At 33.2% G+C, this 13097-nt stretch overlaps 1 protein-coding gene across 1 annotated transcript; it reads left to right on the forward strand.

Moving 5' to 3' along the window:
- The first annotated feature begins 2432 nt into the window (after positions 1-2432).
- Positions 2433-4878, forward strand: LOC137953536 (MADS-box transcription factor 3-like). The gene is made up of 6 exons (XM_068800964.1): positions 2433-2617; positions 2717-2770; positions 3779-3857; positions 4053-4192; positions 4276-4531; positions 4783-4878. The coding sequence occupies exons 1-6, from the start codon at positions 2433-2435 to the stop codon at positions 4876-4878; spliced, it is 810 nt and encodes a 269-aa protein (XP_068657065.1).
- Positions 4879-13097: the final 8219 nt, after the last annotated feature.

The raw sequence follows: 13097 nt of genomic DNA on the forward strand, positions 1-13097 counted from the left end.
TGGTTAAATTTATTAAGTTTTACCTTTATAATCTCCCCTAGTTTTTTTAAAGGTCATATTCTAGATTCGTTTGAAAGTATGAGTGTTGCATAGTCGCCTCACTTTAAAACAATGCCTAGACCAACTACCTAAAAAGTATAGGAGTGTGACCAACATCTTGTTTGAGCCAAGTCTTTTATTCTTCACCCAAGAGGTGATTTATTTTTTAGTTACCCTTCAAAAGTGTGTGTTAAGCCATAAAGTTTGGCCATTTTTCTACTTAATAAAATTGAACGAAGTTTGTTTTAGACTATGACCATTTTGACTGGTGTATGGAGATTTGTCATACGACTAGGAGTGATTTTCTTCTCCCACATTGTGTTTTGTCCAAGCTAGGTCTTTATGTCCTTTTTTATCCTCAACTTGAGAGGGAGAAGTACAAGAAGAAGTAGAAGAAAGAGCCAATGAAGATTGAAGACTAAGAATCCTTTTCATTGGAACCTGAAGGGGAGTGTTGAAGAGCATATATGCAACAGTCTTACATGACTCTCATAGCAAGAAGTCTCATTGAACCAAAATTAATATGGAAAGATGTCTCACAAAAGAGTCTTATTTAAAGGTGTTTTAGTTATGTTAGTCTTCTATTTATGTAGTGTTTAACTTAGGGTGTAATTGGGATAAAAATAGTTTAATTGTAATTGGATTTTACTTGTTTCCTCTATTCTATTTATGTAGTGTTTAACTTTTGGTGTAATTGGATTTTACTTGTTTCCTCTATTATAAATAGAGGCCCATGTATTCAAATTACAACAAGTTAGTGAAGTTTTTCTCTTTTCCATAAATTCAACATGATTCAAGGACAAACCATAATTGATTCAAGGACTCTAGTATATAAAACAAACCAAGAGAAGGAATGAGAAACTAAGAAGAAGTAAATAAAAAGAGTTGCAAGAAAGAAAAAGACAAGGTGAGAGAAGAGAGAATGTGAAATAAAAAAAACGAAAAAGAAAAAGAAAGAAAGGGAAGGAGCCTAATGTTAAGCTCTTCCCATAGTGGCCTTATTTATTGAGTTCCTTGGTACATTGTTATGCCCATTTACATAATACCTAAAGATAAGGGCAGAAATGTTAGTAAACATATTAAAAAAACACATAAATAAATAAGTCTATGAAAAAATATTTAACTAAATTGAAGTGGTTAAAATCCAGTTGAATAGGGTTTAACTAAACCCAATCACTTTATTAGATTATTGACCAAGTCGGGTTTATAACATTGATAAAATAAAAAATAATTAAATAACATGGGGAATAAATGTTGTCATGCTTAAATTAAATTCCATTACAAAATATAAAAGTACTTAATTGTATAGATATACCTTAATTGTACAGATATACCACACCCTTGATTGTTGTCCATATTAATTATATATAAAAAAATTACCAAATATATGTATGAAGCGTGAAAATAGTCCGAAAAAGTAGGATATAACTTTATTGCACTAAATTAGCAACAATCACTAAAATATATGAATAGAAAACAAAAAAGAAAACATGATAAGGTAAAGCTACAAGAACTCAAAAATACAAATCCTTAGAATTGAAAAACACGACTTTCAAAGTCTTGAAGTAGCGAGACAAAAATCACTAGACCCTTGTCTAACAAAAACACAATAATATGTAACAACAATTGCTCAATTTATCTTGTCTTCTTCATAGAATATTCTTCCATTTATCTCTCTCTCTAGAAAATTTTCCAATACTCACAATTCAATACATCCAAACCCGTTTTACCTCATGCTTTGTTGTCACTCGGTCAAAATTGATTTACTCATATTGTATTTTGTGTATCTCTCTCATCCTTGACTGCATTATAGAAAATGAGATTAAATCTCTTTTTTTCAATTGATGTTATTATTCTACTTTAGAAATCCTAATATTTGCCTAAAACACTTATTAAACTGTAAGGAAGAAGATGTATCTAGTAATTATTGATAATACAACAGTATTAAACTTCCATCTACTACTTAAAAAAAAACTAGTGAAACTTGGCTATGAAGATGTTATTCCTGAAGGTTAAGGATTAGAGATATAAGATTAGACATTTAAGACTAAGACCTTCAAGAACAATCTTGCCACTTGTTTGACAAGAAAAAGAGGTAAGGCCATACGTGTGAAAAAGATTCCACTATTCCATCTTTATCCTTCTTAGACCGACTTCATCATCATCTGTCATCAAAATGGCCTAACAAAGACAAACTAGTTATCTTTAGGGGTTTTACCGTTCAAATGACCTTATTTTTTCTCCTCTTTCTTCTTTGTTCTTCTACTTCTCATGTTTCTCCTTCGTTTTAGCTCCTTTTTTGTACAATAGCTTCTTACTAGTGCTAGATACATACAGGCATTGTTCAACAACTTATTCATTTGCTACTTGTAAAGAGGGGTATTGTGAAAGAGATGGGAAGAGTCAAGCTTCAAATCAAGAAAATCGAGAATACAACAAATAGGCAAGTGACTTATTCGAAGAGGCGAAATGGACTCATCAAGAAGGCTTATGAACTTTCAATTCTTTGCGATATTGACATAGCTCTCATAATGTTTTCTCCCTCTGGAAGGCTCAGCTTGTTCTCTGGAAGTAAAAGGTTGTCGACGCTCTTGCATCGTTTTTACAGGGTTTGATTTATCCAAAACAAATGTAGGTTTCCATGTTTAATTAGCAATATTTTTGGCTTTTGGTTTAGGATTGAAGACGTGCTTGAGCGCTTCGTCAATCTCCCAGAGCATGAAAGAGGAAGGTACAAAGAAGACTTTTACCTTAGGTGTATTCATTTTATTTCTACCTATTTGGATCTAACATGGAGTTTTTGTTTTCTTTTTTGATCATGTTAAACCTGTTTATTTTCTATCATTATGAAGGTTTAAAAATCAAGAGGTAAAAATAGTTTTCCTTATTGCCTGTAATTTATTCTTAACAAAGAGGATTTCTGGAAAAAAATTTCCTAACATGTATCTCTCTCTATGTTGTAGCTTCTTCAAAGAACACTACAAAAAATGAAATACGAGAGTGACCTAGCTCAGTTGTCCAGGTTTGAGTTGCATTTGAATTATCTTTCCTTGGATTATTAGATTCAATTGTGCATCTTATTTTTTATATTTCCAATTATTAGCTTCCAAAAATATATTGATTAATTTTATATTTATTAAACCATGGCAGGCCAAACATTGTTACTTCTCAAATAGAGGTGGGTTTTTAAATTTTTTGAAATTATAGTTCAAAGTTCAAAACCTTCCATACATGTGTAATTTTTTTTTGCTAATGACCAAAGCAATTTCTTGGGATTACAGGATCTTAAACTCGAAGTCAATAAATTTCGAAATAAAGTGGAGGAGCTAGAAAAAAGATTAAGGTAATATAAATGTTGTCCCAAAAATCTCAATCAAGTTTCATCAATAATTTACTTGGATGCACAAAACAAAGGTTCAATTAGAACTACCCATATTAGAGAAACTTAAGCAAATTAACATAAATGTGAATTAAGAAAGACCTCTAATGGAAATAAACATATAATATATTAGAATATGAATAGCCTAATTGAAGCAAACTACAGAAAGCAAGAACCTTAAATTTGTTTGTCATTGTGATTAGGATTTTTGAAGGTAACCCACTTACAATAGCATCACTGCACCAAGCCGAGTATCATGAACATATATTAGAAGAAGCACTAAAGCGTGTGCGAATTAGAAAGGTATGATTTTATCAGATGTTTTATTCTGCTTTTTGGCTTTTTTTTTTATTTGTTAAGGCTCAAGTCTCATGTCTACCAACAGGAAGTGTTGGAGCAACAACAAGTTCTAACAACAAGCCCTCCAGCTAATGGACAAGTAAGTCACATTTGAAATGGAAAGAATTATTGCATCTTTTCCTATCCATTAAAGTACTTTCAAAATATTTTTGTTGAATAATTATGGATCATATGTTTTTACATTGGTACAAAAGATTTATATTGTATGCATTTATATCCTTGGATTGACATTTTGTCTCAAATCAGGTTTAAATACTTTATTTTTATATTCTAGATATTCTATCATTCACAAAATGGTCATAGTAATGGATTCCTTGCAACCAGTCCGAATCAAATTTCAGAGTGGCTTTCTCAAAGAGACACTCAATCAGAGATCTTCAATTTTTTGGATTCAAATGGGTTACTTCCTCTAAGGTATTTGTTATAATTCTTACATCTAAATTTGATGAACTAGTTGAATGATAAGGCATAATAAAAAAAATATTTATCTATTGCAGGGAACGAACACAATCCATTGCAGAGTTTTTGCCACCAAATTCATCAACATCCTTATCACTAATTAGTGAAAATGGGATGCAACACTCCCATATTTTGAACAATTGCAACACAACTAGAGCAACACTCGACAACAATATGCACCATGTTCAATACCATGATCCTAATATCAACTTGTCAAGTTGGCCTAATCACTACCTTAATGGTAGTACTGATCTTGCAACCACGCTTGCTTCAAGCCACTCTCCATTAGGACAAGTAAGTTGGGAGCAACCTTGATGCCTATGTGTATTTTAGTATTTATGTATGTTTATACACTTTGTATATCTGCATCTCTTCTCTAGTAAGATAAGTGGTATGAAACTCATTAATAACCAACTCTAAACAGAGAAATATAGACTACAAAGAGAGAAAAATGCATCATAAAAACTGCTGAAATAATATATTTTTGAATATTTTTGGACTTTTATGTTTTCCATATGCGTTTTAATTACTAAAGGATATTTCAGGGTATCACTTATCAACAATTGCAAAGCCATGATGAAGAGCTATCTTCCAGTTGTTATAGTTCTGGATCTGATGGTGAAATGCCTTCTACCTTCTAGAAGTGGAATTGTATGCCAAAAAACATGTAAAAGGTAGATACTAAGTATTATATTTCATAAGATTGTCTTAGTTGTAATCCCCACCAGTATGTTGGAATAGGGAATAAACTCTCGTGATACCCTTCATTTTCTTTTATATCATGTATGGAGACCCGACTACATGTAGGTTGACAGAGAAAATATATTAGTTATGAGCTTTCAAATATTATATATGTGGTTTAACTTTCTTTGGAATGGATTTGCAATGAAGGGAATAACTTCCTCTGTTATATTTGAATTATGTACATGATTCTTATATTTTACTTAACAAAGATCAACATATGGTGTATTGTGATTCCTCTTCTAGTTCTAAATCATGTACATGATTCTTATATTTTTCTAAATAAATATCAACATATGGGGCATTGTAAACTACAATGTTGTTTTCAAACATTATTTTTAAGATTTTTGTGATCCATTATTCAATCATTTAGTATGATATTTGAAGTCTTTATTGTGATAACTCACAGTTCCATACTGAAGTTTGCACAAAAACTTAAGAATTATGTTAGGATGTTTGTAATTATTTTTACATCATATGCTAATTAATAGTGTTTTCTTATAAAGTTGTATTGGATCTTGATAAAGTTTGTTACTTGATCTCAGACTAATGACAACTTGAATTTATTAGGTTATGAGAGGACCAATTAAATAAGGTAAAAGCGTTTTTTTAATAAAATGCAAAAATGTAGGATTAAATAAGTAAAGGTTTGGATACTATTAAGTGTCCTTCTACTCAGTACACACTTTGGCTCTCTTAATGGGTCACTTCTACTCATTGCAATTCGCCTAGTTCAACTCGTTATTAAAATAAATAAATAAATAAATAAAAACTCAATGGGAATGAATTGGAATCTCGGATCATCAAAGCTAGGCTGACATTGGTTCCAGCCAATGTAATGCAAAATCTTTCAAAAACCTGGTATAATAGATCAAATTGTTTAACAATGACGGCTCAAAGATCATGGCTCTTGTGTTGAGTTTCATCCTAGTTCTTGAACCAATTAGCAAGTAAAAGCTGGCTCATTTTTAACCTTCGATTAAAATATGACTATGAACAAAAAAATCCAACACATTTTGTAAAATAGTATTCTTGAATTCCTCAATTCAACTCAAGGGGAGTCCAAAGAGACTGTAAAATGTGAAAATATCGCATAAACAAGTCAATGTCAATAAATAAATTGACCAGTTCTTGATTGTTAATTTTTCAAAAATAAAATATTTAAGGTATCCAATTCTTCTTCTCATTGATTATAAAAAAAAATTGCTATTGTGGGAATTAGCTACCAATGAATGAATATATAAAATTTATTTGTGTTGTTTGGTCTTCTTTCATTCTATTCAACTTCAAATAACTTCAACACTTAGCAAAAATTTGACTAATAGTTATATCAAAACGATTAATGAAGACAATATTAATGAACATCATTTTACTACATAATCAGATGTTGATTGTGAGGAAAAAGATTAAGAAAACCTTTTTATGTTACAATAGAGATCCATAAAAAATACAAATTGGACTTTGATCATGTTGAATTACAAGCCAAAGGCAGGATGCTGACCTCCAGCCAAAAGTATTGGACAACAATGCATAATTTCCTAAGAATCCTACCTCACCTAGGAAACCACCTATATTCCTTACCAAAATCAGAGATAACAAGTTAGGAAGTCTACTAATTACTCTTTATGTAGACAAGGCTGTTTTGTCCTTGAGTTATCTAATTGCCCATTTTCCTATAAGGGAGTTAATCATCATCATCCATGGCACGGCATGGTTTCATCTGAGATAACATGAAGTTTATTCAATCTGGTTGATTATTCTCTAGTTACTCCTCACATATGTGTGTGGTCGACTCATTTCATTGTAAGTGCTAGGCTTGGAAACCTCCAATAGTATTCCTCAGGTAACGGTTTTCATCACTTTGGAGTAATGCTTGTAGATCTAATTCTTCAAGTAGCAAGAGTTCACTCGAAACCAGCTATAGCCAAGTCGAGTTAGTTGGTTCTTCACCCTTAAATGGGGTGAATCCGTGCAACCCTTAAAAGTGGGTTGTGCTGCTTTTGTGTTTGAGTAGTGTCTCTTAATTCAACTTAGACCTAGTTTTTCTCTCTCATATTGGTCTATCCAAGTTGGGTTTTTTTGTGTCATGGTTCCCTAGCTTTGAGGGGGAGAAGCACGGAGTATTATGGTGGTGTTTGTAAAAGCATATAGGGATGGCAGGTATGACTAATAGTGACATATTTTACAAATTTTCAAAGAGTGGTGATGAACTGTTGATCAAAGTTGTTGACAAGAGTGAAGTTTTTCTAAAGGCAGCAAAGTATTGGGGAGAATGGAGGATGACAAATGAGTGTTTAACAATAGTGAAGTCTCGGATTGCAAGACAAGTTGAAGCTTCAGTGACCCTAATTGTGTCTTCTAAAGTTTTGAAGATTGAGCCAATTGAAGACGAGAGAAATTTTTTTTGGGGCAAGCTGAAGTTACAAATTCTAACTTGTGGGAGAGTACGAAAGAGGAAATTTTGTGGTGTCTAAGCGGAGTCTAATTCATTAATCTGATCTTCTTTATGACAGACCATCCATGGAGGACTGTTCTCTGACATTTCTTCTGCATTCCTTAAGTGGTTGTTTCTTAGGATCCTTACACATAAAAGCTCATGTTTACTTGTTGCATTTAACTGTTGTAGGACGCTTTGAAGAAGACAATTGAATCCTATATTCTCATCTAAGGACTGAGAAGCAAACAAGTATTGGAAAAGGTAAGGATTCAATTGTCTATCTCATGCTTCTAGCAAATCTCTCCAACTCCAGTTGCTAGTTTCAATCTTTGCTTGGTTAGTATTCACATCAACCTAATTGGATCATTTTTTTTTTGTTTTTTTTTGTTTTTCAGTGGCAGATTCACTTCTTTGAAGAGATAATAAGCAGAGCTTCATTACAATCTTAGTGTTGGCTGCATTCTATTACTTCTTTCTTGCATCTGGCTATACTATGGTGACTGCCCAGTTCAAAGCTGATTACATATTAATCTTTGATTTGAAAGGAGTGGGGATGTGGACTATCCAAGCTGAATATACATATTCAAAGTGCACTTATCAAGATCTGTTTCTATTGATAGAAAGGTGATGAAATGGTAGCATGGATTACCTTGTGAGCCAACTTCCATGTATCCTCTAAATTTTACAAAAAAAAAAAAAAAAAAAAAAAAAAAAAAATCAATGAGGTTGCCTTCTTATTTTTTAGTATACATGACTTGAAAAATATCATAAAATATTTGTAGACTATCGGTACTTGAATATATCTTAGCACATATATCCCAAATAATTTTGGCTGTATCAAGATGCACAACATTATTAGTCACACTATCTACCATGCTATTGATTAACCAATTTATAGCTAATGTAACTTCTTTGAAGCACATTTTATAATTTTTATCTTCCTCATTAAGTGGGGAAGGAAATTTGATAAGGTCATCAACAAGATCTTTTGTAATATTAAACCTTTTGATTGACTGAGCCCAAGAAAGGTAGTTCGAAACCCTTTTTAGGTATGGTGGTTATTTTAAGAAAGTTAGTTTTCCTAAGATCTAAAGAAGGAAAGTAAGAGTATTGTAATTTTCCTTCCTTTTTTTCTTCTCTCCCCCTTTTTTCTTTCCAAATAGAGAGACCTCAACCCCTAATTAGAAGCTCACAAAATTTGGGATTTAATTTAGGAAAATTCCTTTAAATAGTACAAGGAACTCAAAAGGGAATACTTTAATTCAAGAACGAATTCTAGCCATAAAAAATGACAATTTTTACAAAAGGGAAAGGTGGGACCTTTTAAGGCTGAAAAAGAAAAAAAATTAATTAAGAAATGTGGTTGAGATAAAAGAGGCAACAAATGGGATTTGAGCCATCACATTGATCTTTGAAGAGGGGAGTTTTCCATCTAAGAAAAGATAAACTCCTGGCATGAGATAGAGCAAAAATAATTTCAATCTCCTCCTTAAGAATATTGTGAGCAGCCTTCAACCAATGCCTTAGATCATCAGCTTTGATACGATGTAGACATCTAAGGCTTTCTTCACACAAGGGTCTAAGGGAAGAGAGAAGAGGGAAGAAAAGAGGAGAAAAGGAGAGAGAGATCTCAAGCTCGTGAGGAGAGGAGCAAGGACGAATTGAGTAAAAGTCTAGAGGTTTGAATGTTCTACCCCATGCCTTAAGGCTGTATTTATAGTTATGGAAATGTGTTTACAATGATTACAATGTTCTTAGAACTACATGCTTCAAAGAGAAAAAAGACATAAGAGGATATACACTATCTTGTATAATTATAATATTATGCCATCTCTATGAAAGTTCTTTTTATTTACTAGCCATGCCACTATTACACATGGGTGACATTTTAAGAACATTGAAGTTAGAGTCGAGTTTCATTTGTATAGCAAATTTTCCAACATTAAAAAAACTAGCCATTATGAGTGGATAAAGTTATTTTTGGCATTTTACAAAAATAGGTGAAAACTTGCTCCAAAAGTTATATGAAATAATCAATAAAGCCTATTTTTCCTATTGAACATGTTAGTAGATCCCTTTCAATATTTGGAGACCTAAAACCCTCTGAATCTACCTCTAACATTTTGAAAAGTTGAATTTCTGTAGCAAAGGTTAGAATCAAATGCCAAGGATTCAAATCCTTTCCTTCTAACGGTATCATTTTGTAGTCGAATTGACTTGTGGGTTCGACTCCTTAGACTTCTGCTTCCTCCCGGGCTTGAATTCGTCATTTGTGCCATAACATTTTGTAACTTGATTTTGAATCAGTTTTGTCTTTTTTCATCTAGATGGGGTTGAATCCACCCAAGGGTTCGACTCCTACAATTTGCATCTTCAGTACTCAAACCCACTTTTAATTCCAAAACTTTCAATAACTTGAGTGTGCATCCTTTTTCTTTGTCTTTTTTTGCTTGCTTGAGGATTCACATCCTATCACTTCCTTGGATTCAAATCCTCCTCCCTAATGAGATCGAATCCAATAGAGGGTTCAACTCCATTTTAATTCTAAAACTTTTTGTAAGTAGGTTTCGTATCTTTTTTACTTTTCTACATTCAGATTGGTTCGAAATCGCTTTTCAAAAATTATGGAAACACATTTTTTTTTTACAAAACTCACATTCAAGGATTAGTGTAAAATATATATTTTTGTTGTCATCAAAATTCAGATACTTAGAGAAGTCTCGAACCTCTTCTTTTACAAGGGTCCCCCTTCTTCAACTAGATAGAGGGAGAGGGAGCTACCCTCTCTCAATGATTTTCCAAAAGGGGGAACATCAACTAGACTATTTTCTATTGAATCAAAAGGAATTCTGCATCAACTACATGCCTATTTATTAGTTGAACAGGGATAATTAGAATCCTTGATAAGGATTCGATTTTTTATTTAATAAATCAAATCAATCAAAGTATTTTCTTGATTTTAGAAAATAAAAATAATCTTCTTAATTTTCTAAGTATCCATCACTCGACGCTTGATCGATTGACAGGACCAGCTATTTATTTGATGAAAAGACTGCTCCTCTTCTATATATAAGCAAGATTTGTCAATTTTCTTTCTAATTACAGGAGGAAAGGTTATTAAACAATGAAAGAGACTGCTATGATCAGGGAGAAGGATGATACCGAATGATTAATCTTGCCTGATTATGAAGACCCAAACTCATCACTTTGACCCCTTCACTGTCTAGGCTTTCTCTATCATATTATTGATTGAATCTCTATGCCATGTCTCCATTTTTTAGTTAATCCAGCTTTATGGACTCCACGGTGAAGTTGGAACTATGATAGACAAACATGTCAATGGTTGGATTGAACCATCAATAGATACCACTTTGAAGAGTAGGGTTTTGATGCCATGGAAGCTAGTCGTATCCTCAGATGAAGATGGACTCTAGACTGATAAAGAATGAATATGGGTCAATTGAGTAGATACCCATATTGTCTTAATTAGGGAATTATAAAAACCCTAATTAAACAATATAAATAGGATATCAAGGTTGTGGTCCCCAACACACTAAATCTACCACGGTTTCTCTTCTTCCCATCTGGAAGAGTCACGACGGTCCCATAGTGGAATAAAGGAATTTAGTTCAAGAAGATCATAAAACCCATTCTTCATTCTTCTGTTCGTTACAGTAATGCATAAGAAAAAACGTAATTTTGGAATGGATCCAGGTATGTATCCTAAATCCTAATATTCTAGTGTGATGAAAATTTTGGATTATAATTTAAGATTAAAGTTTTCTAACAACCTATGCTCCGACATGAAAGGACGAAAGACTTCCAAGGAGCACAATGGTAAAACGACTCCCCCTAAGTGCACCATAAAGACAAGAAATAAATGCCGGATGTCCAGTGAATCATCAAGCAGGTTTCAAGATTACAAAGAAAAATTGGAAGAAAAAATAGCTAGTCTACGAGACCTAAAGTTCCGTAATGTTTAGCCACCTGTAACTGGAACAGGTGATGAAGATCATCATCTACTTACCTACCTTGTGTGTTTGCTAGAAATGAAGTTTATATACACTTAAAACGGTGGTTAGTCCTCAAACGATCAAAACAGAGTTTACAGAATGAAAATGAAGCAAAAGAGATACTTACAAGTCATGGGTTCCGTAGCAATGGAGGAATGGTGAGGAGATTGTATGGACTCATGTATTAAGATTTGCCAACAGTGTGGCAGACAACTCAGCCAAGGAGCGCACCATGTTCCAACACCTCATTGCGAATGTAGACCCACCCTTTGTGTTCATTTTTTTTTTTTTTTTTTTGTGGAGTAATCATGTCATTTTACTTTTTCTACGGGAAGCTAATAAAAAGAGGAGCTCAGCTGGACAGAAAGTCAGCCAATTTCCAACAAATTGTCCTATGTTCAAAACTGGAAGACCTTGTCTTCTTGAATTGACACAACTATCCACAATTCTTCTCCATGATTCTTCTTACTTCCATCACCTTCTCTTTAATTTACTTGTGAGAACATATCAAAAAGGAGAAAAAATTTGATCAGTCTTTTCACTAAATAAATCCAAGTGACCCTAGAGTAGTCATCCACAACTGCAAAATCAGAATCCTGTGAAAAATTGAGATTTGTGGCAAGTTGAGAGAGGAAGAAGAGCTCTCTTTGATACAGAGTTTATAATCCAGATTAGGGTTCAAGTCGAATTCTAACTGGTTTAAATGCATATTACATAGAGAAAATACCCATCATACTATAAAGCTAAGTCGCTTTCAGTTAAGTGACTAAACTACCCACACTAGTCAAAAATCATAAATAAAAGGCTTCTTTTTTTAGGGAAATGAGTAATAAATAAAAGGCTTAACAAATACAAATATTAAATTAATGCTACCTAGAACTTGTATCTATCTATACTCCCCCTCAAGCTAGGCACATATCACATAGAGCCCAGCATATTACATAAGGTAAGAAACACCTTTGCAAGAGCCTTTGCAAAAATATGACCAAGTTGATCAACTGGTCGAACATCAAGTGTAACCATCTTCCCACTCATAATTCCATTACACTTGAAGTGACAATCCACTTCAATGTGCTTAGTCCTCTCATGAAGATAAGATTACTAGCTGTGAAGATTGAGGTTTGATTGTCACAATACATCTACATGGGGTTGTCAATAACAACAGCAATCAACCATAAGGGATTTTATTCACATCAACTCACATGCAGTGTGTGTCACTGCCCAATATTCTGCTTTTGCACAAGATCTAGTGACAATTATCAACAACTTACTCTTTCATGTTACCAATTTACCACCCACAAATGTGCAATAACCACTAGGAGACTTCTAGTCTAGTCTACATTCTGCATAAGCTGCATCAGAGTAGCCAACAGCATCCAAATATTTTTCTGGTGCAAAAATCAATCCTTTTCCAGGTAAGCCTTTACGATACTTCAAAATTTCAACAACTGTGAACTCGTCTAGGATCATCCATAATAGACTGACCACTCCCACAACATATGAAATATCCGAGCATATGACGATTACATAAAGAGTAATTTCCCAACCAGACTTTGTATGGAGTTTAATCCTTAAGCTTCAAGTTATCAACATCATGCAATTCAAAGTGTATAGGCGCCTCTACCAGCTTGGCCCCCAAAAATCCTATATGTGATAGAACTATCGCTTC

The sequence above is a fragment of the Aristolochia californica genome, unplaced genomic scaffold, assembly GCF_029961685.1.
Source record: "Aristolochia californica isolate CCGP_79_NKW_82.1479 unplaced genomic scaffold, dmAriCali1.0.hap1 SCAF_16, whole genome shotgun sequence".
Lineage (NCBI taxonomy): Eukaryota > Viridiplantae > Streptophyta > Magnoliopsida > Piperales > Aristolochiaceae > Aristolochia > Aristolochia californica.